This window comes from Mobula hypostoma, chromosome 5 (assembly GCF_963921235.1).
Source record: "Mobula hypostoma chromosome 5, sMobHyp1.1, whole genome shotgun sequence".
In the NCBI taxonomy this organism is placed as follows: domain Eukaryota; kingdom Metazoa; phylum Chordata; class Chondrichthyes; order Myliobatiformes; family Myliobatidae; genus Mobula; species Mobula hypostoma.
In genome coordinates this window covers 14,929,318-14,956,463 of record NC_086101.1, presented here as the reverse complement: position 1 = coordinate 14,956,463, position 27,146 = coordinate 14,929,318, and the positions used below count along the sequence as shown (strand labels likewise).

At 45.8% G+C, this 27,146-nt stretch overlaps 2 protein-coding genes across 2 annotated transcripts in view; one reads left to right on the top strand and one right to left on the bottom strand.

The window, feature by feature from the left end:
- LOC134346458 (uncharacterized) overlaps nt 1-24,975 on the bottom strand; it is a 43,233-nt gene extending 18,258 nt beyond the window's left edge. The window contains exons 1-5 of the mRNA XM_063047827.1: nt 24,843-24,975; nt 16,060-16,185; nt 11,199-11,324; nt 6,394-6,465; nt 4,482-4,542 (exon numbers count right to left, since the gene is read on the bottom strand). Coding sequence (XP_062903897.1) covers nt 4,482-4,542; nt 6,394-6,465; nt 11,199-11,324; nt 16,060-16,185; nt 24,843-24,975 — 518 coding nt within the window. The remainder of the gene's footprint in view (nt 1-4,481; nt 4,543-6,393; nt 6,466-11,198; nt 11,325-16,059; nt 16,186-24,842) is intronic.
- Nucleotides 24,900-27,146, top strand: part of LOC134346122 (uncharacterized) — a 30,572-nt gene continuing 28,325 nt past the window's right edge. Inside the window, exon 1 of the mRNA XM_063047426.1 lies at nt 24,900-24,996. The gene's annotated coding sequence lies outside the window, so the exon portion shown is untranslated. The remainder of the gene's footprint in view (nt 24,997-27,146) is intronic.

Below are 27,146 nucleotides of genomic sequence, written 5' to 3'. Positions count from 1 at the left end.
TTATGAATAAATTGGTTTATTGGTAAATTCATTTATTATTGTCGCATGTACAGTGAACAGCTTTGTTTTGCATCATTAAGGTAGTACAAAGTGAACAATAACCAAATGGTGAATAAAGAGTTATGGTGATAAAGAAAGTGCTTAGCTGGTATACAATAAGATGCAAGGCCATAAGGGGAGAGAGCCCATTCTTATCATACAAGTGGATCATTGAATAGTCTTATTACAGCAGGGTAGAAGTTGTCCTTGAGCCTGATGCTTGTGCCTTCAGACTTCTGTATTTTATGGCCAATGGGAGTGGGGAGAAGAGGGAATGTCTGGAATGGGAGGGGTCTTTAACTATGCTGGTTGCTTTACCAAGGCAGCAAGAAATGTAGATGTTTACCACAGAGGGGAGGCTGGTTTCTGTGATGTTCTGAGCTGCATCCACAACTCTCTACACTTCCTTGTGGTCATGGGTAAAGCAATTGCCATACCAAGCAGCTTATGTTACAAGTTGTAATTATAATTTATGTTATGTATGTTGCCTGAATTTACATGATTGTAATGCTGCTGCGAACCTTTTACTCTATCAGGACCTCACAGAAATTATACATATAATGATGAGCTTGACTTGATATCATAGAACCTCAGGATAATCCACGGGACTGTATAATGACATGCTAGACATGTGTAGTCATAGCTGTAATATTGTAAATGCAATAGAAATGTGTTATACTGCAAGATGAGACAAACAGCAACATGAGCTGATCGCCAGTGATGTTGGCTGAGGTTTTAAAGGTGACTAACACCTGGGTAAATATTCAGCACGCATGGAGTCATAGAAATGTACGCTAAAGAAACAGTTCCTTCAATCCATCTAGTTTGTGCCTACTCCCATCAAGCTGCACCCTGGCCATAGTCTTCCATACCCCTACTATCCCATGTACCTATCCAAACTTCTCTTAAATATTGAAGTTGAGCTCGCATGTACTGCTTGTGCTGGCAGCTCGTTCTACGCTCTCACGGCCTGAGTGATGAAGTTTCCCCTCATGTTCCCCTTAATTATTCACCTTTTACCCTCAACCCATGACCACCGGCTGCAGTCCCACCCAACCCCAGTGGAAAAAGCCTGTTTGCATTAACACTATCTATATCCCTCAATTTTGTATACCTCTGTCAAATCTCCTCTCAATCTTCTATGCTCCAAAGAATAAAGTCCTAACCTATTCAATCTTTCCATATGTAACTCTCACTTCAGCTATCAGCTTAATATAAGGGGTGATAGCCCCTGGCCCGGCCAAAGATAAGAAATCTCATTTGGGTGGATGCTGTGTGATGTGCCCCCTGTTACAAATCAGTACCCGAAATAACAAACAGTACACAATATGTGATTAAACGATTAAGCTTTGTAATTCTTACTTTGACTATATGGTTAGTAATGAAAAAAAAGAAAAAAGGCCCATTCTTATGAAACACTATTGTGCAATGTTGGAGCTCACTGATAAGCCAGTTGTCCACCATCAACCTCCTCCGATCGTCGCTGCCCTTCGGACCCTTGCTCCAAGTCCACTTCGTCCGGCACTCTACCAACTCTCTCTATTCGCGTCTTCTCTCCTCATCTCTCCCTGGCAAAAGACAGTGAAAATCTCTCTTCCAGACTCACAAGAAAGAAGGACAGCATTCCAAACCCCATTATCTCTAGTAATAACCCAAACATTGCTGCTACAGAGAAACCATTACATTATCAGTGAAACCCTACAGCATGTTACACATATAACTCAGGTTCTCCAGGCCAGTCAATATCCTTGTAAATTTTCTTTGTATTCTTTGAACCTTTATTGTTCTTTCCTGTAGGTAGGTGACCAAAATTGCTCATATTACTCCATTTTAGGCCTCAGCAATGTCTTGTACAACTTCATCATAACATTCGATCTCCTGTACTCAATACTCCTCCCAGAGATCTGCATGGAATCTTTTATGGACACCAAAAGGAACTGTGGTATATGGAAGGTGATGGGATTACATGTGATTAACCTATGATCATTTGGATATGAGTGGAACCAGATCAGCCCAGCACAGAGCAAAAATAGTGGATGACTACCAATCATACAGCATAGAATATTACAACACAGTCCAGGTCTGCACTGCGCTGTACTCTCCTAGGTTCTAATTGTTGTGAAAATAGAAAGCAAATTAAGCCAAAAATTTCTGTAGAAAAATTGCTGGAGCAAATGCAGAAAAGATCAATGTTATAAAATGGACGGATCTATCAAATTAAATCAGGGTCTTTTGACTATAATATGCTAAATCTTACATTATGATTACAGGGAGGTCAGATATGTTCATTAGGAGAACCAAGGAGATATCTTACTCTCCAACTAGAGTTTGGGCCTGACTACTGAAAATGGAAAGACTTCTCCTGGCATCTACAGTTAGAAAGGCTATAACTCTTGGCTTGCTCAGCTGTATAGGAAAGGAGGAGTAATGGTGTAAGGATTTCTCTGGATAGGGTAATCAGAATTTTATAGAGCAGCAACATTACCTCACAACCCTTGAACTCAGTCCCGTGAACACTGAAGGGCAATGCACATTTTAACCAGCCTATCAACTTGTGCAGCAACTTTGAGGGATCTATGAATGTGGAGGATTACAGATACCTGGGGATACGAATTGACAATAAACTGGACTGGTCAAAGAACACTGAGGCTGTCTACAAGAAGGGTCAGAACCATCTCTATTTCCTGAGGAGACTGAGGTCCTTTAACATCTGCTGGATGATGCTGAGGATGTACTACTAGTCTGCGGTGACCAGTGCGATCATGTTTGCTGTTGGGTGCTGGGGCAGCAGGCTGAGGGTAGCAGTCACCAAAAGAATCAACAAACTCATTCGTAAGGCCAGTGATGTTGTGGGGATGGAACTGGACTCTGACGGTGGTGTCTGAAAAGAGGATGCTGTCCAAGTTGCATGCCATCTTGGACAACATCTCCCATCCACTACATAATGTACCAGGTGGGCACAGGAGTACATTCAGCCAGAGAGTTATTCCACCAAGATGCAACACTGAGCGTCAAAGGAAGTCATTCCTGCCTGTGGCCATCAAACTTTACAACTCCTCCCTTGGAGGGTCAGACACCCTGAGCCAATAGGCTGGTTCTGGACTTATTTCATAATTTCCTGGCATAATTTACATATTACTATTTAACTATTTATGGTTTAATTACTATTTTTTATTTATGGTGCAACTGTAACAAAAACCAATTTCCCCCAGGATCAATAAAGTATGACTATGACTATGACTGTCTAAGCACCTCTATTATACCTGCCTCCACCACCATCCCTGACAATGAATTCCAGGCACTCACCACTGTTTTAAAAAACTTGTTCTGCATACCTGCTTTGAACTGATCCCCTCCCACTTTAGATGCATGCCCTCAAGTATTAGATATATTAACTGCGGGAAAGAGACATACCTCTCTTAATTTTATACCCTTCAATCAGGTTTCGCTGCTGTTTGCATGGTTTCTTTGTTTTTTTTCGCTTGATGAGAATTCGGGCTTTGATGTTCTTGTTCCCATCTGCACGATTACTTTTTTGCACACGGCGGGGGGAGGGTGTTGATATTCTTGTGTGATTTATTTTGTATATGGGGTAAATCCTTCTCGGGCTTCCACCCGGGTACAAGTATTGACTTCAGCTGGTGTTTTGGTGACAGAGTCTGCCATCTTAATCAAGAATGATGTCTGAGTGTGTCTAGTCAGGGCATATCCGTCCCTCCTAATTGGTTAGTCCTCATCCAATCAGGTTTCTGCTGCCCTACCTTCTTTATAATCCAATTACAGTTCTGACTTCTAGTGAGACCTTCGTCTTTGTTAAAATTATTTTTCTCTAATTTTATTTCAATGGCTTCCTTCACCATGCAGTCCCAAAAGCCATTGGCACAACACAGTAGTTCTGTGCCATCAAAGTCAATCCGATGGCCATTGCCAATGCAATGTTCTGCAATTTCTCTGGGTAACCGAGCCTCCTGTACTTTGGGTTTCCACCGTGTGCCACATCTGCCCCAGCTGGCTGTCATACACTGCTCCGCATCCACAGGAAATCCTGTAAACACCAGCCATCTTGAGGCCCAGATCATCTTTCACCCTCATAAGCTGCGATCTGAGCTTCCTAACTGCAGGGGGTGGGGGCGTGTGATGCTTTCCTTTGAATGGCTTACATGGTTTTTTTTGTTTTGTGGCTATCTGGAGAAGATGAATCTCAGAGTAGTATACTGCATTCATACATTGATATTAAATGTACCTTGAACCTTAGTTTATCTGACCTCGCCTTATAGCATCTGCCCTTTCATACAAACAACATCCTGGTAAACCTCTTCTGCACCCTCTCTAAAGCCTCCACATCCTTTCTGTAATAGAGTGACTAAAACTCAATGAAATGCTCCAGATGTGGCCAAACCAGAGTTTCAACAATATATATTTACAATGACAAATTAACTTACCAACTGGTATGTCTGTGGATCGTGGGAGGAATCCTGAGCTCCTGAAGGAAACCCATGAGAGCTGTCATGGGGAGAACATACAAACTCCTTACAGAGAGCAGCAGGAGTTTTACCTGGGTCGCTGGTACTTTGAAGAGTTGTGCTCCCATGCTTCAACAACAAACTTCTTCACATGTGCTGGTGATATTAAACCTGATTCAGATTCTACTTTCTTACAACCATCGGGTTCTTAAACTGATCTGCACAACACTAGCCCTACCTCAGCACTGGAATACTAGGTACCACTGCCTATACTACCGTAGTCATGTCTCTGATTGTTTTCCTTTTACATCAATGTCTTGTTTTGCAGAGTTAATTTTCTTCATTGTCTTGTATAATTTATGAATAAATTGGTTTATTGGTAAATTCATTTATTATTGTCGCATGTACAGTGAACAGCTTTGTTTTGCATCATTAAGGTAGTACAAAGTGAACAATAACCAAATGGTGAATAAAGAGTTATGGTGATAAAGAAAGTGCTTAGCTGGTATACAATAAGATGCAAGGCCATAAGGGGAGAGAGCCCATTCTTATCATACAAGTGGATCATTGAATAGTCTTATTACAGCAGGGTAGAAGTTGTCCTTGAGCCTGATGCTTGTGCCTTCAGACTTCTGTATTTTATGGCCAATGGGAGTGGGGAGAAGAGGGAATGTCTGGAATGGGAGGGGTCTTTAACTATGCTGGTTGCTTTACCAAGGCAGCAAGAAATGTAGATGTTTACCACAGAGGGGAGGCTGGTTTCTGTGATGTTCTGAGCTGCATCCACAACTCTCTACACTTCCTTGTGGTCATGGGTAAAGCAATTGCCATACCAAGCAGCTTATGTTACAAGTTGTAATTATAATTTATGTTATGTATGTTGCCTGAATTTACATGATTGTAATGCTGCTGCGAACCTTTTACTCTATCAGGACCTCACAGAAATTATACATATAATGATGAGCTTGACTTGATATCATAGAACCTCAGGATAATCCACGGGACTGTATAATGACATGCTAGACATGTGTAGTCATAGCTGTAATATTGTAAATGCAATAGAAATGTGTTATACTGCAAGATGAGACAAACAGCAACATGAGCTGATCGCCAGTGATGTTGGCTGAGGTTTTAAAGGGGACTAACACCTGGGTAAATATTCAGCACGCATGGAGTCATAGAAATGTACGCTAAAGAAACAGTTCCTTCAATCCATCTAGTTTGTGCCTACTCCCATCAAGCTGCACCCTGGCCATAGTCTTCCATACCCCTACTATCCCATGTACCTATCCAAACTTCTCTTAAATATTAAGTTGAGCTCGCATGTACTGCTTGTGCTGGCAGCTCGTTCTACGCTCTCACGGCCTGAGTGATGAAGTTTCCCCTCATGTTCCCCTTAATTATTCACCTTTTACCCTCAACCCATGACCACCGGCTGCAGTCCCACCCAACCCCAGTGGAAAAAGCCTGTTTGCATTAACACTATCTATATCCCTCAATTTTGTATACCTCTGTCAAATCTCCTCTCAATCTTCTATGCTCCAAAGAATAAAGTCCTAACCTATTCAATCTTTCCATATGTAACTCTCACTTCAGCTATCAGCTTAATATAAGGGGTGATAGCCCCTGGCCCGGCCAAAGATAAGAAATCTCATTTGGGTGGATGCTGTGTGATGTGCCCCCTGTTACAAATCAGTACCCGAAATAACAAACAGTACACAATATGTGATTAAACGATTAAGCTTTGTAATTCTTACTTTGACTATATGGTTAGTAATGAAAAAAAAGAAAAAAGGCCCATTCTTATGAAACACTATTGTGCAATGTTGGAGCTCACTGATAAGCCAGTTGTCCACCATCAACCTCCTCTGATCGTCGCTGCCCTTCGGACCCTTGCTCCAAGTCCACTTCGTCCGGCACTCTACCAACTCTCTCCATTCGCGTCTTCTCTCCTCATCTCTCCCTGGCAAAAGACAGTGAAAATCTCTCTTCCAGACTCACAAGAAAGAAGGACAGCATTCCAAACCCCATTATCTCTAGTAATAACCCAAACATTGCTGCTACAGAGAAACCATTACATTATCAGTGAAACCCTACAGCATGTTACACATATAACTCAGGTTCTCCAGGCCAGTCAATATCCTTGTAAATTTTCTTTGTATTCTTTGAACCTTTATTGTTCTTTCCTGTAGGTAGGTGACCAAAATTGCTCATATTACTCCATTTTAGGCCTCAGCAATGTCTTGTACAACTTCATCATAACATTCGATCTCCTGTACTCAATACTCCTCCCAGAGATCTGCATGGAATCTTTTATGGACACCAAAAGGAACTGTGGTATATGGAAGGTGATGGGATTACATGTGATTAACCTATGATCATTTGGATATGAGTGGAACCAGATCAGCCCAGCACAGAGCAAAAATAGTGGATGACTACCAATCATACAGCATAGAATATTACAACACAGTCCAGGTCTGCACTGCGCTGTACTCTCCTAGGTTCTAATTGTTGTGAAAATAGAAAGCAAATTAAGCCAAAAATTTCTGTAGAAAAATTGCTGGAGCAAATGCAGAAAAGATCAATGTTATAAAATGGACGGATCTATCAAATTAAATCAGGGTCTTTTGACTATAATATGCTAAATCTTACATTATGATTACAGGGAGGTCAGATATGTTCATTAGGAGAACCAAGGAGATATCTTACTCTCCAACTAGAGTTTGGGCCTGACTACTGAAAATGGAAAGACTTCTCCTGGCATCTACAGTTAGAAAGGCTATAGCTCTTGGCTTGCTCAGCTGTATAGGAAAGGAGGAGTAATGGTGTAAGGATTTCTCTGGATAGGGTAATCAGAATTTTATAGAGCAGCAACATTACCTCACAACCCTTGAACTCAGTCCCGTGAACACTGAAGGGCAATGCACATTTTAACCAGCCTATCAACTTGTGCAGCAACTTTGAGGGATCTATGAATGTGGAGGATTACAGATACCTGGGGATACGAATTGACAATAAACTGGACTGGTCAAAGAACACTGAGGCTGTCTACAAGAAGGGTCAGAACCATCTCTATTTCCTGAGGAGACTGAGGTCCTTTAACATCTGCTGGATGATGCTGAGGATGTACTACTAGTCTGCGGTGACCAGTGCGATCATGTTTGCTGTTGGGTGCTGGGGCAGCAGGCTGAGGGTAGCAGTCACCAAAAGAATCAACAAACTCATTCGTAAGGCCAGTGATGTTGTGGGGATGGAACTGGACTCTGACGGTGGTGTCTGAAAAGAGGATGCTGTCCAAGTTGCATGCCATCTTGGACAACATCTCCCATCCACTACATAATGTACCAGGTGGGCACAGGAGTACATTCAGCCAGAGAGTTATTCCACCAAGATGCAACACTGAGCGTCAAAGGAAGTCATTCCTGCCTGTGGCCATCAAACTTTACAACTCCTCCCTTGGAGGGTCAGACACCCTGAGCCAATAGGCTGGTTCTGGACTTATTTCATAATTTCCTGGCATAATTTACATATTACTATTTAACTATTTATGGTTTAATTACTATTTTTTATTTATGGTGCAACTGTAACAAAAACCAATTTCCCCCAGGATCAATAAAGTATGACTATGACTATGACTGTCTAAGCACCTCTATTATACCTGCCTCCACCACCATCCCTGACAATGAATTCCAGGCACTCACCACTGTTTTAAAAAACTTGTTCTGCATACCTGCTTTGAACTGATCCCCTCCCACTTTAGATGCATGCCCTCAAGTATTAGATATATTAACTGCGGGAAAGAGACATACCTCTCTTAATTTTATACCCTTCAATCAGGTTTCGCTGCTGTTTGCATGGTTTCTTTGTTTTTTTTCGCTTGATGAGAATTCGGGCTTTGATGTTCTTGTTCCCATCTGCACGATTACTTTTTTGCACACGGCGGGGGGAGGGTGTTGATATTCTTGTGTGATTTATTTTGTATATGGGGTAAATCCTTCTCGGGCTTCCACCCGGGTACAAGTATTGACTTCAGCTGGTGTTTTGGTGACAGAGTCTGCCATCTTAATCAAGAATGATGTCTGAGTGTGTCTAGTCAGGGCATATCCGTCCCTCCTAATTGGTTAGTCCTCATCCAATCAGGTTTCTGCTGCCCTACCTTCTTTATAATCCAATTACAGTTCTGACTTCTAGTGAGACCTTCGTCTTTGTTAAAATTATTTTTCTCTAATTTTATTTCAATGGCTTCCTTCACCATGCAGTCCCAAAAGCCATTGGCACAACACAGTAGTTCTGTGCCATCAAAGTCAATCCGATGGCCATTGCCAATGCAATGTTCTGCAATTTCTCTGGGTAACCGAGCCTCCTGTACTTTGGGTTTCCACCGTGTGCCACATCTGCCCCAGCTGGCTGTCATACACTGCTCCGCATCCACAGGAAATCCTGTAAACACCAGCCATCTTGAGGCCCAGATCATCTTTCACCCTCATAAGCTGCGATCTGAGCTTCCTAACTGCAGGGGGTGGGGGCGTGTGATGCTTTCCTTTGAATGGCTTACATGGTTTTTTTTGTTTTGTGGCTATCTGGAGAAGATGAATCTCAGAGTAGTATACTGCATTCATACATTGATATTAAATGTACCTTGAACCTTAGTTTATCTGACCTCGCCTTATAGCATCTGCCCTTTCATACAAACAACATCCTGGTAAACCTCTTCTGCACCCTCTCTAAAGCCTCCACATCCTTTCTGTAATAGAGTGACTAAAACTCAATGAAATGCTCCAGATGTGGCCAAACCAGAGTTTCAACAATATATATTTACAATGACAAATTAACTTACCAACTGGTATGTCTGTGGATCGTGGGAGGAATCCTGAGCTCCTGAAGGAAACCCATGAGAGCTGTCATGGGGAGAACATACAAACTCCTTACAGAGAGCAGCAGGAGTTTTACCTGGGTCGCTGGTACTTTGAAGAGTTGTGCTCCCATGCTTCAACAACAAACTTCTTCACATGTGCTGGTGATATTAAACCTGATTCAGATTCTACTTTCTTACAACCATCGGGTTCTTAAACTGATCTGCACAACACTAGCCCTACCTCAGCACTGGAATACTAGGTACCACTGCCTATACTACCGTAGTCATGTCTCTGATTGTTTTCCTTTTACATCAATGTCTTGTTTTGCAGAGTTAATTTTCTTCATTGTCTTGTATAATTTATGAATAAATTGGTTTATTGGTAAATTCATTTATTATTGTCGCATGTACAGTGAACAGCTTTGTTTTGCATCATTAAGGTAGTACAAAGTGAACAATAACCAAATGGTGAATAAAGAGTTATGGTGATAAAGAAAGTGCTTAGCTGGTATACAATAAGATGCAAGGCCATAAGGGGAGAGAGCCCATTCTTATCATACAAGTGGATCATTGAATAGTCTTATTACAGCAGGGTAGAAGTTGTCCTTGAGCCTGATGCTTGTGCCTTCAGACTTCTGTATTTTATGGCCAATGGGAGTGGGGAGAAGAGGGAATGTCTGGAATGGGAGGGGTCTTTAACTATGCTGGTTGCTTTACCAAGGCAGCAAGAAATGTAGATGTTTACCACAGAGGGGAGGCTGGTTTCTGTGATGTTCTGAGCTGCATCCACAACTCTCTACACTTCCTTGTGGTCATGGGTAAAGCAATTGCCATACCAAGCAGCTTATGTTACAAGTTGTAATTATAATTTATGTTATGTATGTTGCCTGAATTTACATGATTGTAATGCTGCTGCGAACCTTTTACTCTATCAGGACCTCACAGAAATTATACATATAATGATGAGCTTGACTTGATATCATAGAACCTCAGGATAATCCACGGGACTGTATAATGACATGCTAGACATGTGTAGTCATAGCTGTAATATTGTAAATGCAATAGAAATGTGTTATACTGCAAGATGAGACAAACAGCAACATGAGCTGATCGCCAGTGATGTTGGCTGAGGTTTTAAAGGGGACTAACACCTGGGTAAATATTCAGCACGCATGGAGTCATAGAAATGTACGCTAAAGAAACAGTTCCTTCAATCCATCTAGTTTGTGCCTACTCCCATCAAGCTGCACCCTGGCCATAGTCTTCCATACCCCTACTATCCCATGTACCTATCCAAACTTCTCTTAAATATTGAAGTTGAGCTCGCATGTACTGCTTGTGCTGGCAGCTCGTTCTACGCTCTCACGGCCTGAGTGATGAAGTTTCCCCTCATGTTCCCCTTAATTATTCACCTTTTACCCTCAACCCATGACCACCGGCTGCAGTCCCACCCAACCCCAGTGGAAAAAGCCTGTTTGCATTAACACTATCTATATCCCTCAATTTTGTATACCTCTGTCAAATCTCCTCTCAATCTTCTATGCTCCAAAGAATAAAGTCCTAACCTATTCAATCTTTCCATATGTAACTCTCACTTCAGCTATCAGCTTAATATAAGGGGTGATAGCCCCTGGCCCGGCCAAAGATAAGAAATCTCATTTGGGTGGATGCTGTGTGATGTGCCCCCTGTTACAAATCAGTACCCGAAATAACAAACAGTACACAATATGTGATTAAACGATTAAGCTTTGTAATTCTTACTTTGACTATATGGTTAGTAATGAAAAAAAAGAAAAAAGGCCCATTCTTATGAAACACTATTGTGCAATGTTGGAGCTCACTGATAAGCCAGTTGTCCACCATCAACCTCCTCCGATCGTCGCTGCCCTTCGGACCCTTGCTCCAAGTCCACTTCGTCCGGCACTCTACCAACTCTCTCCATTCGCGTCTTCTCTCCTCATCTCTCCCTGGCAAAAGACAGTGAAAATCTCTCTTCCAGACTCACAAGAAAGAAGGACAGCATTCCAAACCCCATTATCTCTAGTAATAACCCAAACATTGCTGCTACAGAGAAACCATTACATTATCAGTGAAACCCTACAGCATGTTACACATATAACTCAGGTTCTCCAGGCCAGTCAATATCCTTGTAAATTTTCTTTGTATTCTTTGAACCTTTATTGTTCTTTCCTGTAGGTAGGTGACCAAAATTGCTCATATTACTCCATTTTAGGCCTCAGCAATGTCTTGTACAACTTCATCATAACATTCGATCTCCTGTACTCAATACTCCTCCCAGAGATCTGCATGGAATCTTTTATGGACACCAAAAGGAACTGTGGTATATGGAAGGTGATGGGATTACATGTGATTAACCTATGATCATTTGGATATGAGTGGAACCAGATCAGCCCAGCACAGAGCAAAAATAGTGGATGACTACCAATCATACAGCATAGAATATTACAACACAGTCCAGGTCTGCACTGCGCTGTACTCTCCTAGGTTCTAATTGTTGTGAAAATAGAAAGCAAATTAAGCCAAAAATTTCTGTAGAAAAATTGCTGGAGCAAATGCAGAAAAGATCAATGTTATAAAATGGACGGATCTATCAAATTAAATCAGGGTCTTTTGACTATAATATGCTAAATCTTACATTATGATTACAGGGAGGTCAGATATGTTCATTAGGAGAACCAAGGAGATATCTTACTCTCCAACTAGAGTTTGGGCCTGACTACTGAAAATGGAAAGACTTCTCCTGGCATCTACAGTTAGAAAGGCTATAACTCTTGGCTTGCTCAGCTGTATAGGAAAGGAGGAGTAATGGTGTAAGGATTTCTCTGGATAGGGTAATCAGAATTTTATAGAGCAGCAACATTACCTCACAACCCTTGAACTCAGTCCCGTGAACACTGAAGGGCAATGCACATTTTAACCAGCCTATCAACTTGTGCAGCAACTTTGAGGGATCTATGAATGTGGAGGATTACAGATACCTGGGGATACGAATTGACAATAAACTGGACTGGTCAAAGAACACTGAGGCTGTCTACAAGAAGGGTCAGAACCATCTCTATTTCCTGAGGAGACTGAGGTCCTTTAACATCTGCTGGATGATGCTGAGGATGTACTACTAGTCTGCGGTGACCAGTGCGATCATGTTTGCTGTTGGGTGCTGGGGCAGCAGGCTGAGGGTAGCAGTCACCAAAAGAATCAACAAACTCATTCGTAAGGCCAGTGATGTTGTGGGGATGGAACTGGACTCTGACGGTGGTGTCTGAAAAGAGGATGCTGTCCAAGTTGCATGCCATCTTGGACAACATCTCCCATCCACTACATAATGTACCAGGTGGGCACAGGAGTACATTCAGCCAGAGAGTTATTCCACCAAGATGCAACACTGAGCGTCAAAGGAAGTCATTCCTGCCTGTGGCCATCAAACTTTACAACTCCTCCCTTGGAGGGTCAGACACCCTGAGCCAATAGGCTGGTTCTGGACTTATTTCATAATTTCCTGGCATAATTTACATATTACTATTTAACTATTTATGGTTTAATTACTATTTTTTATTTATGGTGCAACTGTAACAAAAACCAATTTCCCCCAGGATCAATAAAGTATGACTATGACTATGACTGTCTAAGCACCTCTATTATACCTGCCTCCACCACCATCCCTGACAATGAATTCCAGGCACTCACCACTGTTTTAAAAAACTTGTTCTGCATACCTGCTTTGAACTATGATCCCCTCCCACTTTAGATGCATGCCCTCAAGTATTAGATATATTAACTGCGGGAAAGAGACATACCTCTCTTAATTTTATACCCTTCAATCAGGTTTCGCTGCTGTTTGCATGGTTTCTTTGTTTTTTTTCGCTTGATGAGAATTCGGGCTTTGATGTTCTTGTTCCCATCTGCACGATTACTTTTTTGCACACGGCGGGGGGAGGGTGTTGATATTCTTGTGTGATTTATTTTGTATATGGGGTAAATCCTTCTCGGGCTTCCACCCGGGTACAAGTATTGACTTCAGCTGGTGTTTTGGTGACAGAGTCTGCCATCTTAATCAAGAATGATGTCTGAGTGTGTCTAGTCAGGGCATATCCGTCCCTCCTAATTGGTTAGTCCTCATCCAATCAGGTTTCTGCTGCCCTACCTTCTTTATAATCCAATTACAGTTCTGACTTCTAGTGAGACCTTCGTCTTTGTTAAAATTATTTTTCTCTAATTTTATTTCAATGGCTTCCTTCACCATGCAGTCCCAAAAGCCATTGGCACAACACAGTAGTTCTGTGCCATCAAAGTCAATCCGATGGCCATTGCCAATGCAATGTTCTGCAATTTCTCTGGGTAACCGAGCCTCCTGTACTTTGGGTTTCCACCGTGTGCCACATCTGCCCCAGCTGGCTGTCATACACTGCTCCGCATCCACAGGAAATCCTGTAAACACCAGCCATCTTGAGGCCCAGATCATCTTTCACCCTCATAAGCTGCGATCTGAGCTTCCTAACTGCAGGGGGTGGGGGCGTGTGATGCTTTCCTTTGAATGGCTTACATGGTTTTTTTTGTTTTGTGGCTATCTGGAGAAGATGAATCTCAGAGTAGTATACTGCATTCATACATTGATATTAAATGTACCTTGAACCTTAGTTTATCTGACCTCGCCTTATAGCATCTGCCCTTTCATACAAACAACATCCTGGTAAACCTCTTCTGCACCCTCTCTAAAGCCTCCACATCCTTTCTGTAATAGAGTGACTAAAACTCAATGAAATGCTCCAGATGTGGCCAAACCAGAGTTTCAACAATATATATTTACAATGACAAATTAACTTACCAACTGGTATGTCTGTGGATCGTGGGAGGAATCCTGAGCTCCTGAAGGAAACCCATGAGAGCTGTCATGGGGAGAACATACAAACTCCTTACAGAGAGCAGCAGGAGTTTTACCTGGGTCGCTGGTACTTTGAAGAGTTGTGCTCCCATGCTTCAACAACAAACTTCTTCACATGTGCTGGTGATATTAAACCTGATTCAGATTCTACTTTCTTACAACCATCGGGTTCTTAAACTGATCTGCACAACACTAGCCCTACCTCAGCACTGGAATACTAGGTACCACTGCCTATACTACCGTAGTCATGTCTCTGATTGTTTTCCTTTTACATCAATGTCTTGTTTTGCAGAGTTAATTTTCTTCATTGTCTTGTATAATTTATGAATAAATTGGTTTATTGGTAAATTCATTTATTATTGTCGCATGTACAGTGAACAGCTTTGTTTTGCATCATTAAGGTAGTACAAAGTGAACAATAACCAAATGGTGAATAAAGAGTTATGGTGATAAAGAAAGTGCTTAGCTGGTATACAATAAGATGCAAGGCCATAAGGGGAGAGAGCCCATTCTTATCATACAAGTGGATCATTGAATAGTCTTATTACAGCAGGGTAGAAGTTGTCCTTGAGCCTGATGCTTGTGCCTTCAGACTTCTGTATTTTATGGCCAATGGGAGTGGGGAGAAGAGGGAATGTCTGGAATGGGAGGGGTCTTTAACTATGCTGGTTGCTTTACCAAGGCAGCAAGAAATGTAGATGTTTACCACAGAGGGGAGGCTGGTTTCTGTGATGTTCTGAGCTGCATCCACAACTCTCTACACTTCCTTGTGGTCATGGGTAAAGCAATTGCCATACCAAGCAGCTTATGTTACAAGTTGTAATTATAATTTATGTTATGTATGTTGCCTGAATTTACATGATTGTAATGCTGCTGCGAACCTTTTACTCTATCAGGACCTCACAGAAATTATACATATAATGATGAGCTTGACTTGATATCATAGAACCTCAGGATAATCCACGGGACTGTATAATGACATGCTAGACATGTGTAGTCATAGCTGTAATATTGTAAATGCAATAGAAATGTGTTATACTGCAAGATGAGACAAACAGCAACATGAGCTGATCGCCAGTGATGTTGGCTGAGGTTTTAAAGGTGACTAACACCTGGGTAAATATTCAGCACGCATGGAGTCATAGAAATGTACGCTAAAGAAACAGTTCCTTCAATCCATCTAGTTTGTGCCTACTCCCATCAAGCTGCACCCTGGCCATAGTCTTCCATACCCCTACTATCCCATGTACCTATCCAAACTTCTCTTAAATATTGAAGTTGAGCTCGCATGTACTGCTTGTGCTGGCAGCTCGTTCTACGCTCTCACGGCCTGAGTGATGAAGTTTCCCCTCATGTTCCCCTTAATTATTCACCTTTTACCCTCAACCCATGACCACCGGCTGCAGTCCCACCCAACCCCAGTGGAAAAAGCCTGTTTGCATTAACACTATCTATATCCCTCAATTTTGTATACCTCTGTCAAATCTCCTCTCAATCTTCTATGCTCCAAAGAATAAAGTCCTAACCTATTCAATCTTTCCATATGTAACTCTCACTTCAGCTATCAGCTTAATATAAGGGGTGATAGCCCCTGGCCCGGCCAAAGATAAGAAATCTCATTTGGGTGGATGCTGTGTGATGTGCCCCCTGTTACAAATCAGTACCCGAAATAACAAACAGTACACAATATGTGATTAAACGATTAAGCTTTGTAATTCTTACTTTGACTATATGGTTAGTAATGAAAAAAAAGAAAAAGGGCCCATTCTTATGAAACACTATTGTGCAATGTTGGAGCTCACTGATAAGCCAGTTGTCCACCATCAACCTCCTCCGATCGTCGCTGCCCTTCGGACCCTTGCTCCAAGTCCACTTCGTCCGGCACTCTACCAACTCTCTCCATTCGCGTCTTCTCTCCTCATCTCTCCCTGGCAAAAGACAGTGAAAATCTCTCTTCCAGACTCACAAGAAAGAAGGACAGCATTCCAAACCCCATTATCTCTAGTAATAACCCAAACATTGCTGCTACAGAGAAACCATTACATTATCAGTGAAACCCTACAGCATGTTACACATATAACTCAGGTTCTCCAGGCCAGTCAATATCCTTGTAAATTTTCTTTGTATTCTTTGAACCTTTATTGTTCTTTCCTGTAGGTAGGTGACCAAAATTGCTCATATTACTCCATTTTAGGCCTCAGCAATGTCTTGTACAACTTCATCATAACATTCGATCTCCTGTACTCAATACTCCTCCCAGAGATCTGCATGGAATCTTTTATGGACACCAAAAGGAACTGTGGTATATGGAAGGTGATGGGATTACATGTGATTAACCTATGATCATTTGGATATGAGTGGAACCAGATCAGCCCAGCACAGAGCAAAAATAGTGGATGACTACCAATCATACAGCATAGAATATTACAACACAGTCCAGGTCTGCACTGCGCTGTACTCTCCTAGGTTCTAATTGTTGTGAAAATAGAAAGCAAATTAAGCCAAAAATTTCTGTAGAAAAATTGCTGGAGCAAATGCAGAAAAGATCAATGTTATAAAATGGACGGATCTATCAAATTAAATCAGGGTCTTTTGACTATAATATGCTAAATCTTACATTATGATTACAGGGAGGTCAGATATGTTCATTAGGAGAACCAAGGAGATATCTTACTCTCCAACTAGAGTTTGGGCCTGACTACTGAAAATGGAAAGACTTCTCCTGGCATCTACAGTTAGAAAGGCTATAACTCTTGGCTTGCTCAGCTGTATAGGAAAGGAGGAGTAATGGTGTAAGGATTTCTCTGGATAGGGTAATCAGAATTTTATAGAGCAGCAACATTACCTCACAACCCTTGAACTCAGTCCCGTGAACACTGAAGGGCAATGCACATTTTAACCAGCCTATCAACTTGTGCAGCAACTTTGAGGGATCTATGAATGTGGAGGATTACAGATACCTGGAGATACGAATTGACAATAAACTGGACTGGTCAAAGAACACTGAGGCTGTCTACAAGAAGGGTCAGAACCATCTCTATTTCCTGAGGAGACTGAGGTCCTATAACATCTGCTGGATGATGCTGAGGATGTACTACTAGTCTGCGGTGACCAGTGCGATCATGTTTGCTGTTGGGTGCTGGGGCAGCAGGCTGAGGGTAGCAGTCACCAAAAGAATCAACAAACTCATTCGTAAGGCCAGTGATGTTGTGGGGATGGAACTGGACTCTGACGGTGGTGTCTGAAAAGAGGATGCTGTCCAAGTTGCATGCCATCTTGGACAACATCTCCCATCCACTACATAATGTACCAGGTGGGCACAGGAGTACATTCAGCCAGAGAGTTATTCCACCAAGATGCAACACTGAGCGTCAAAGGAAGTCATTCCTGCCTGTGGCCATCAAACTTTACAACTCCTCCCTTGGAGGGTCAGACACCCTGAGCCAATAGGCTGGTCCTGGACTTATTTCCTGGCATAATTTACATATTACTATTTAACTATTTATGGTTTTATTACTATTTAATTATTTATGGTGCAACTGTAATGAAAACCAATTTCCCCCGGGATCAATAAAGTATGACTATGAATGTGTACCCCAAGATTCTGCTGTTTATCCATATTCTTAAAATTCCTGCAATTAACTTTGTAATTTACATTCAAGTACAACCATCCAAAGTGCAACACTTCACACTTATCTGCCACTTCTCATCCCAGCTCTGCATGTCCAGTTGTAACCTATGGCAAACTTTTACACCATATATAACATCACCAAACTTTGTGTCATCTGGGAACTTACTAACGTATATGTTATTTATAAAAATCACAAAGAGCAGGGCCCCCAGGACAGATCACTATGGAACACCACTAGTCATGGACCTTCAGGCAGAATACATGTTTACTGCCACCCTCTTCCTTATGTGGGCAAGTTAATTTCAAATGTATGTAGCCATTTCCCTGGATCCCAAGCCTCCTGACTTTCTGAATGAGTCTAAGATGGGGAACCTTATCAAATACTTTACTAAAATCCTTACTCACCACATCCACTCCTCTTCTAACATCAATGTGCTTTATCACAACCTCAAAGCATTCAATCAAGCTCATGAAGCATGACCTGTCCATCACAAAGCCATGCGGACTATACTTAATCAGACTAGGTTTATAAACCCTGTCTCTAAGAATCTTCTCCAGTAATTTGCCTACCACTGAAGTAAGACTCACTGGACTATAATTCCCCATGATTATCCCTACTCACTTTCCTGAACAAAGGAATGATATTTGCCACCTCCAATCATCTCGTACTTCTCCTGTGGCAAGTGAGGACACACAAAAAAAAACTCACCAAAAGGCACAACAATCTCTTCCCTTACTTCCTGTAGTAACCTCATCTGGCCCTGGGAACGAAGCTATCTTATTTCCCCCCAAAAACCCCAGCACATCCTCTTTCTTAACCTCATTGTGTGCCAGCATATCAGATTGTTCTAGCGGACACTTGGCAAGGTCCTACTCACTTGTGAATACCAAGGCAAAGTATTCATTAAGGACCACCCTCACATCCTACCAGTTTAGACATGTTTCTTTTATTCATGATCAGTCCTGCCCTGGCTCTAGTCTTTCACCTATTCTTTATGTATGTGTAAAATGCCTTAAATCTCCTTAATTGTACTAGCCAAGGCTTTTTCATACCCCAGTACACTTCCTTCTACCTGACTAGATGTCAACCTTGGCTCCATCATCCTACTTTCCTTTCCAGCCTCAGTAGACAAGCTGATTCAGAATCCCATGCAAGTGCTCCTTAAACAACCTCCACATTTCCATCGTACACTTTTCCACGTATGTCTGTTCAGATTTTACACTCCCAAGTTCCTGTCTAATAGCTTCATAATTGTCCTTCCCCACAGTGAAATACTCTTCCTGCTCCCATCTCTGTCCAAGGCTATGCCAGAAGTAAGAGCTGTGGTCGCTGTCTTTGAAATGCTTATCCACTGAGAGCCCTGTCCCTTGACCAGGCTGACTGCCTAGTACTCGATACAGAATGGCCTCTCTTCTGGTCAGCCTGTCAATGCCGAGTCAGCAATTCTTCCTGGACACACCGAGCACATTCCTCCCCAGCTAAACCATTTACATGAAGGAGATGCAAATCAATATCAGGGAAGTTGAAGTCACCCAGAAAATGTACCTGGGTCTTGCCTTGGGCTCGGACCCCAGAACCGGGCATGGACATGACATGGGCTAGGGAGAGGAGGAACACAGGAACACAGAGCCTCGGTCTCGGGAGAGCAGGTACATGGGACAATGGACACATACACAGAACAGAGTCGGGACCCCTCCTTGGGTACAGGACATAGGGCCGGGACTCACACATAGAACAGAGATCCGGGACCCCTCCTTGGGTAAAGGATACAGGGCTGGGACACATGACCCACCGCGGGGCAATAGCAAGACGGCCAGAATTACCCCCACGGAGGCGAGGACCAGACAAGACAGGACATGACCCCCCGCGGAGCAACGGCAAGATGGCCTGACTTACCCCACGGAGGCGAGGACAAGACCAGACCAACATGAATGAACACCAGACAGTAGCTATCTAGCCCCGGTGATGGAACTAGACCAAAGTGCAGGCGGGGGCTGCAGACGAGGGCTAGAGGAGAGAGGGGCAGAGAAGGGATTCAGACAAGGGGGTAGGACAGGAATCACAGACCGCCAGGGCCAGGACGTGACTCGGTGCTAGAATGCCGCCAGGGCCAGGACGTGACTCAGTGCTAGAATGCCGCCAGGGCCAGGACGTGACTTGGAGCCTCCGGGTAGTGGCGAGCTCTCGATTCGGCCCAGGAACAGTAGACAGCGGTTCTTGATTCCCTCCGGCGGGTTAACTGACGGACCCACCTCGGTGAGGAAACTTTGCAGGCTCGCTTTGGCGAGGTAACTGGACAGGGTTGCTCCGGTGAGGAAAAGGTGAATTACCGACACTCGCTTCAGCAGAGACTAGGCTTGCTCCGGCCAGATGACATCGGCACACCGTACCTGAAATGACTTTGCAGACGCTCCCGGGCCGAACGGCCGAAAGCCGTAGACTATAAACTACCGGCTGAGCCGAGTGTTAATTGCCTTTAATCACAAAAGTCAAGGGGCACGGGAAAGCAGGGAATCAACGGTCCGGATCGTAACATAAACAAGGTAAATTTAAAGGGACCCCGATCCGGACCATGACAGTGTCCCCCTTCCAATGGGAGCCTCCAGGCGACCAACAGATTTGCCTGTACTATCGATGACCCGGGTGGTGGATTTGGCCGGTGGGCAAAAGGGAACTTTCAGGCTGACAAGAGTTTGGAAAAACAGTTTGTGTTTGCTGGGTCCATGTTTGGCGGGAGCGTTCTGTCACACTGAGGGGTGCATTGGGAGAAAGGGTGGAACCAAGTTCAAGACACATCTTGTGAGGTTACTTCGATTTAGTTTATTGTTCGATACCAGGAGAGCAAGGCAGGAGCAGGAATAGTGAACTGGACAATGACTCGGGACTACGACTAGGCTGGGACCAAGGGTCTGGGCTTAGACTCGGAATTGGCTCCCAGAATTAGAGGAGTCATGAAGAGGCTAGGGTATGGACTCCAAGCCCAAGACTGGGCAAGGACCCAGTGCCTGGGTCTTGCCTCGGGCTCGGACCCCAGAACCAGGCATGGACATGATATGGGCTAGGGAGAGGAGGAACATGGGAACACAGAGCCTCGGTCTCGGGGAGAGCAGGTACATGGAACCATGGACACATACACAGAACAGAGAGTCGGGATCCCTCCTTGGGTACAAGACATAGGGCCGGGACTCATAACCCTCGGCGGGGCAGCGGCAAGACGGCCAGACTTACCCCCACGGAGGCGAGGACCAGAGAAGACATGGCCCCCCGCGGTGCAACGGCAAGACGGCCAGACTTACCCCACGGAGTAAGACAAACACGAATGAACACCAGAAAGTAGCTATCTAGCTCCCGTGATGGAACTAGACCGAAGTGCAGGCGGGGGCTGCAAACGAGGGCTAGAGGCGAGAGGGTCAGAGAAGGGATTCAGACAAGGGGCCAGGACCCGACTCGGTGCTGGAAAGCCGCCGGGGCCAGGACCCGGCTCGGTGCTGGAAAGCCGCCGGGGCCAGGACCCGGCTCGGTGCTGGAAAGCCGCCGGGGCCAGGACCCGGCTCGGTGCTGGAAAGCCGCCGGGGCCAGGACCCGGCTCGGTGCTGGAAAGCCGCCGGGGCCAGGACCCGGCTCGGTGCTGGAAAGCCGCCGGGGCCAGGACCCGGCTCGGTGCTGGAAAGCCGCCGGGGCCAGGACCCGGCTCGGTGCTGGAAAGCCGCCGGGGCCAGGACCCGGCTCGGTGCTGGAAAGCCGCCGGGGCCAGGACCCGGCTCGGTGCTGGAAAGCCGCCGGGGCCAGGACCCGGCTCGGTGCTGGAAAGCCGCCGGGGCCAGGACCCGGCTCGGTGCTGGAAAGCCGCCGGGGCCAGGACCCGGCTCGGTGCTGGAAAGCCGCCGGGGCCAGGACCCGGCTCGGTGCTGGAAAGCCGCCGGGGCCAGGACCCGGCTCGGTGCTGGAAAGCCGCCGGGGCCAGGACCCGGCTCGGTGCTGGAAAGCCGCCGGGGCCAGGACCCGGCTCGGTGCTGGAAAGCCGCCGGGGCCAGGACCCGGCTCGGTGCTGGAAAGCCGCCGGGGCCAGGACCCGGCTCGGTGCTGGAAAGCCGCCGGGGCCAGGACCCGGCTCGGTGCTGGAAAGCCGCCGGGGCCAGGACCCGGCTCGGTGCTGGAAAGCCGCCGGGGCCAGGACCCGGCTCGGTGCTGGAAAGCCGCCGGGGCCAGGACCCGGCTCGGTGCTGGAAAGCCGCCGGGGCCAGGACCCGGCTCGGTGCTGGAAAGCCGCCGGGGCCAGGACCCGGCTCGGTGCTGGAAAGCCGCCGGGGCCAGGACCCGGCTCGGTGCTGGAAAGCCGCCGGGGCCAGGACCCGGCTCGGTGCTGGAAAGCCGCCGGGGCCAGGACCCGGCTCGGTGCTGGAAAGCCGCCGGGGCCAGGACCCGGCTCGGTGCTGGAAAGCCGCCGGGGCCAGGACCCGGCTCGGTGCTGGAAAGCCGCCGGGGCCAGGACCCGGCTCGGTGCTGGAAAGCCGCCGGGGCCAGGACCCGGCTCGGTGCTGGAAAGCCGCCGGGGCCAGGACCCGGCTCGGTGCTGGAAAGCCGCCGGGGCCAGGACCCGGCTCGGTGCTGGAAAGCCGCCGGGGCCAGGACCCGGCTCGGTGCTGGAAAGCCGCCGGGGCCAGGACCCGGCTCGGTGCTGGAAAGCCGCCGGGGCCAGGACCCGGCTCGGTGCTGGAAAGCCGCCGGGGCCAGGACCCGGCTCGGTGCTGGAAAGCCGCCGGGGCCAGGACCCGGCTCGGTGCTGGAAAGCCGCCGGGGCCAGGACCCGGCTCGGTGCTGGAAAGCCGCCGGGGCCAGGACCCGGCTCGGTGCTGGAAAGCCGCCGGGGCCAGGACCCGGCTCGGTGCTGGAAAGCCGCCGGGGCCAGGACCCGGCTCGGTGCTGGAAAGCCGCCGGGGCCAGGACCCGGCTCGGTGCTGGAAAGCCGCCGGGGCCAGGACCCGGCTCGGTGCTGGAAAGCCGCCGGGGCCAGGACCCGGCTCGGTGCTGGAAAGCCGCCGGGGCCAGGACCCGACTCGGTGCTGGAAAGCCGCCGGGTAGTGGCGAGCTCTCGACTCGGTCCAGGAACAGTAGACAGCGGTTCTTGATTCCCTCCGGCGGGTTAACTGACGGACCCACCTCGGTGAGGAAACTTTGCAGGCTCACTTTGGCGAGGTAACTGGACAGGGTTGCTCCGGTGAGGAAAAGGCGAATTACTGGCACTCGCTTCAGCAGAGACTAGGTTTGCTCCGGCCAAATGACATCGACACACCGTACCTTAAATGACTTTGCAGACGCTCCCACGCCGAACGGCTAAAAGCCGGAGACTATAAACTACCGGATGAGCCGAGTGTTAATTGCCTCTATTCACTAAAGTCAAGGGACACGGGAAAATAGGGAATCAACGGTCCGGATCGTAACATAAACAAGGTAAATTTAAAGGGACCCCGATCCGGACCATGACATGTTCCTGATACTTCTTGCATTAGACACAACTTAGCTCATCCAACTGAATGCCTTTATGCCCTTTCCACAACATATCCTTACTCAGTCTCTGTACAGGCTGCATCTGACTTTACACCAACTGCCCCATCTGTGATCTGTCACTCAGGTTCCCACCCCCTGTAAAAACCAGTTGAAACCCTCTCTAGCAGCTCAGGTAAACCCCTGTCCAAACATATCGGTCCCTTTCGAGTTCAGGTATAGCTCATTCCTATTGTGCAGGTCATACTGTGTTCAGAAGAGATCCAAATGATCCACAGATCTGAAACATTGTCCCATCTTTCAGCCACGCATTCATCTGCCACATCGTCCTGTTCTTACCTTCACTGGCACGTGGCACAGGCAGCAATTCAAAAAATACAACCCTGGGGACACTGTTTTTCAGCTTCCTGCCTAACTCCCTATATTCCCTCTTCAGGACCTTATCTCTTTCCCGACGTATGTTGTTCGTACCAATACGCACCACGACCTCCTGCTGCTCACCCTTCCCGTTGTGAATGCTGTGCACGTAACCTGAGTCGTCTCTGACCCTGGCACCTGACCTGTGAGGCAACACACCATCTGGGCGTCAATTTGACGTCTGCAGAACCTCCTGCCTGTTTCCCTAGCTCTGGAACTTCCTATCACCACTGCTCTCCTTTTTCTCCTTTCCCTTACAGCCATAGTCATAGTCATACTTTATTGATCCCGCGGGAAATTGGTTTTCGTTACAGTTGCACCATAAATAATTAAATAGTAATATGTAAATTATGCCAGGAAACAAGTTCAGGACCAGCCTATTGGCTCAGGGTGTCTGACCCTCCAAGGGAGGAGTTGTAAAGTTTGATGGCCACAGGCAGGAATGACTTCCTATGCCGCTCTGTGCTGCATCTCGGAGGAATGAGTCTCTGGCTGAATGTACTCCTGTGCCCACCCAGTACATTATGTAGTGGATGGGAGACATTGTCCAAGGTGGCACGCAACTTGGACAGCATCCTCTTTTCAGACACCACTGTCAGAGAGTCCAGTTCCATCCCCACAACATCACTGGCCTTACGAATGAGTTCTCAGCCAAAAATATAATTATTTTATATCGATTAATGTCAAACCGAAGGTTCCACGTGCTTCACGTGCTCTGACTGGCTTCATGTTCAAGTTGCACGCTTCTAACTATGTATTTTTGGAATTGTTTTAGTAATATACGAATAATAATGGAGATGATTGGGTTTCCTGTTATTGCGTTCTGCGTTTGTACACACAACGTTCTAGGAACAGTTATTCCCCCTCTGACATCAGATTCCTGAGAGGACAGTGAACCCATAAACACTATCCCTCTATTTCTTCGCACTACTTATTTAGTTTTATATGTATTTCTTGTTACAACACAGTTTGTTAACGTATTGCATCATACTGCTTCCGACAAGCAACATACAGGCGCCACGGTTGCCTACCGGTGGGCGTAACGCTATCATAGGTCGTGGCGTCCGAGCTCGGAGGTTCAACATCGCCGCCGGCTGTAAGGAATTCGTACGCTCCACCTCGTGACGGACAGGGTATCCTCTGGGAGCTGCTGTTTCCCCCCATTTTCCAAAGACGTACCGCTTGGTAGGTTAATTGGTGATTGGTAATTCGTTCTATGATTCGGCTGCGGTTACTGTATATAGTTGCCGGGCTGGTAGATCCTGTTCCGCGCTGTATCTCCAAATAAAATTGAAATATATGTTCACGACATATGCGAATGATAGTAACCGTGCTTCTGTTTTCCGAAGCAACTTGTTCTTTTTTTGAAGATATTAGTTAATATCCTGACTGCAGCACAATGATGTTGTTAAGTTAAAAGAGGACTTGAGCTCGCTGCCCTTCTCTGAATATGCTTGACTTTGATTCGAAACCACAAACATATTTTGTTTGGTATCTGCGTCAATGTGGTGTACAATGACCTACATATCGGCTTTGTTTTGACACTTATGACAAAGTCATTCACTCGCTATACTTGGAATGCAACCTCCCTTCACCGGATTATTTTGTACCCGACGGCATTTTGTATTGCTTGCCTTGATAGAGAAATATTTTGTGAAATAAAGCAATAGAGTTTTAAAATTTCAGCTGCTTTGAGCTTTAGTTCTTTATTGGGCATGAAATGGCGTCGCAGGTAGACAGATCGGCGATGAAGGCTTTTGCCGTGCTGGCCTTCGTTATTCGGGGCACTGAGAAAAGAAAGTATGATATTCTGTAGCCCACACAAACTGCTCGAGACACTCAGCAGGCCAGGCAGCTTCACTGGAGGGGAATAAAGAGCCGATGTTTCGGGCGGAGACTCTTCATAAGGGCTCGCCGAATTTCTCCAGCATTTTGTGTATGTTACGGTGTATTTCCAACATCGGCACACGATTGCGATATTCTCCGGCAGTCGGAATATGCTGTTTAGTTTCGGTCACTCTGCTACAGAGAAGATGCCACTAATCTAGAAAGGATTGCAGAAAAATATTTACGAGGATGTTGCCGGGGATGGGTTATATGAAGACACTGGGGAAACTGGAACTTTATTTTTTGGAGCATAGGAGGCCGAGCGGTGATTTTATGGAGATGTATTGAAACATGAGAAGCATAGATAAGGTGAATGTATACAATCTTTATCCCAGATTAGGGAATCAAGAACTAGATGGTAGAGGTTTAAGGTAAAAGGGAAGAGATTTAATAGGAACCTGAGCGGCAAATGTTTCCATACAGAAAGTGGCGTGTATATGGAAGGGACTGGCTTATATGGGCATCTTGGTCGGCATTGCGATATTGGGCCAAAAGTAAACACGAGGAATTCTGCAGATGCTGGAAATTCAAGCAACACACATCAAAGTTGCTGGTGAACGCAGCAGGCCAGGCAGCATCTCTAGGAAGAGGTACAGTCGACGTTTTGGGCCGAGACCCTTCGTCAGGACTAACTGAAGGGTCTCGGCCCGAAACGTCGACTGTACCTCTTCCTAGAGATGCTGCCTGGCCTGCTGCGTTCACCAGCAACTTTGATGTGTGTTGATTGGGCCAAAAGGCCATGTTTCATTCTGCATGTCGCAATGCCTTGTACAGGTGCTAATAATCTGTTCCATAACTCCTTTTGAAACTTTTGCCTCAGTAGAACCTTCAATATTTTGTGCCATTTACCCGATTTTGCTCCCGCATCATTACTCCAGTGATTTTTCCCAGCTCTGTCATGGTGCGGCTGATCGTCATCCACCCGTGGTGCCAAGTAGCGGCTTCGTCTCTGCCTGCTGCGTCGGCCTCAAGATCACCGAAACGAATTTTCAACCGGCATTCCTGACAGGACAAGAAGACAATGTCAATGTTGCGCAGAGACTACAACCTAGAGAGTCAAGTGCATGAAGTGCATGGGGCCATCGCAAACTTCACGTTACAAAAGTCTGGAATTGGAACTGTTTCAGTGTGTCATCATTGTCGTTAGGTCTGAATTCAGGAGCATCCATTCCAACTGCACAAAGATTCTCCTGACCTTCCACATATCCTGGCCGTTTGCATCTCAGCCTGACATGGTAACTGTTCTGCGCTGGACCGACCGAGTCCGTGGAGAGAATTAAATACTACCCAGTCCATCACAACTTCGTCATTTCCTTTCATCCAGTCCACCTTCATGGTTCCCTATTTTCTCTGCCTTCTGGGAGAAGATACAGGAGTTGGAAGCCCGACCTTCAGTCTCAAGACCACCCTCGTCCCGACTCGTTTCAGACATCCGAACCGGTCACCGT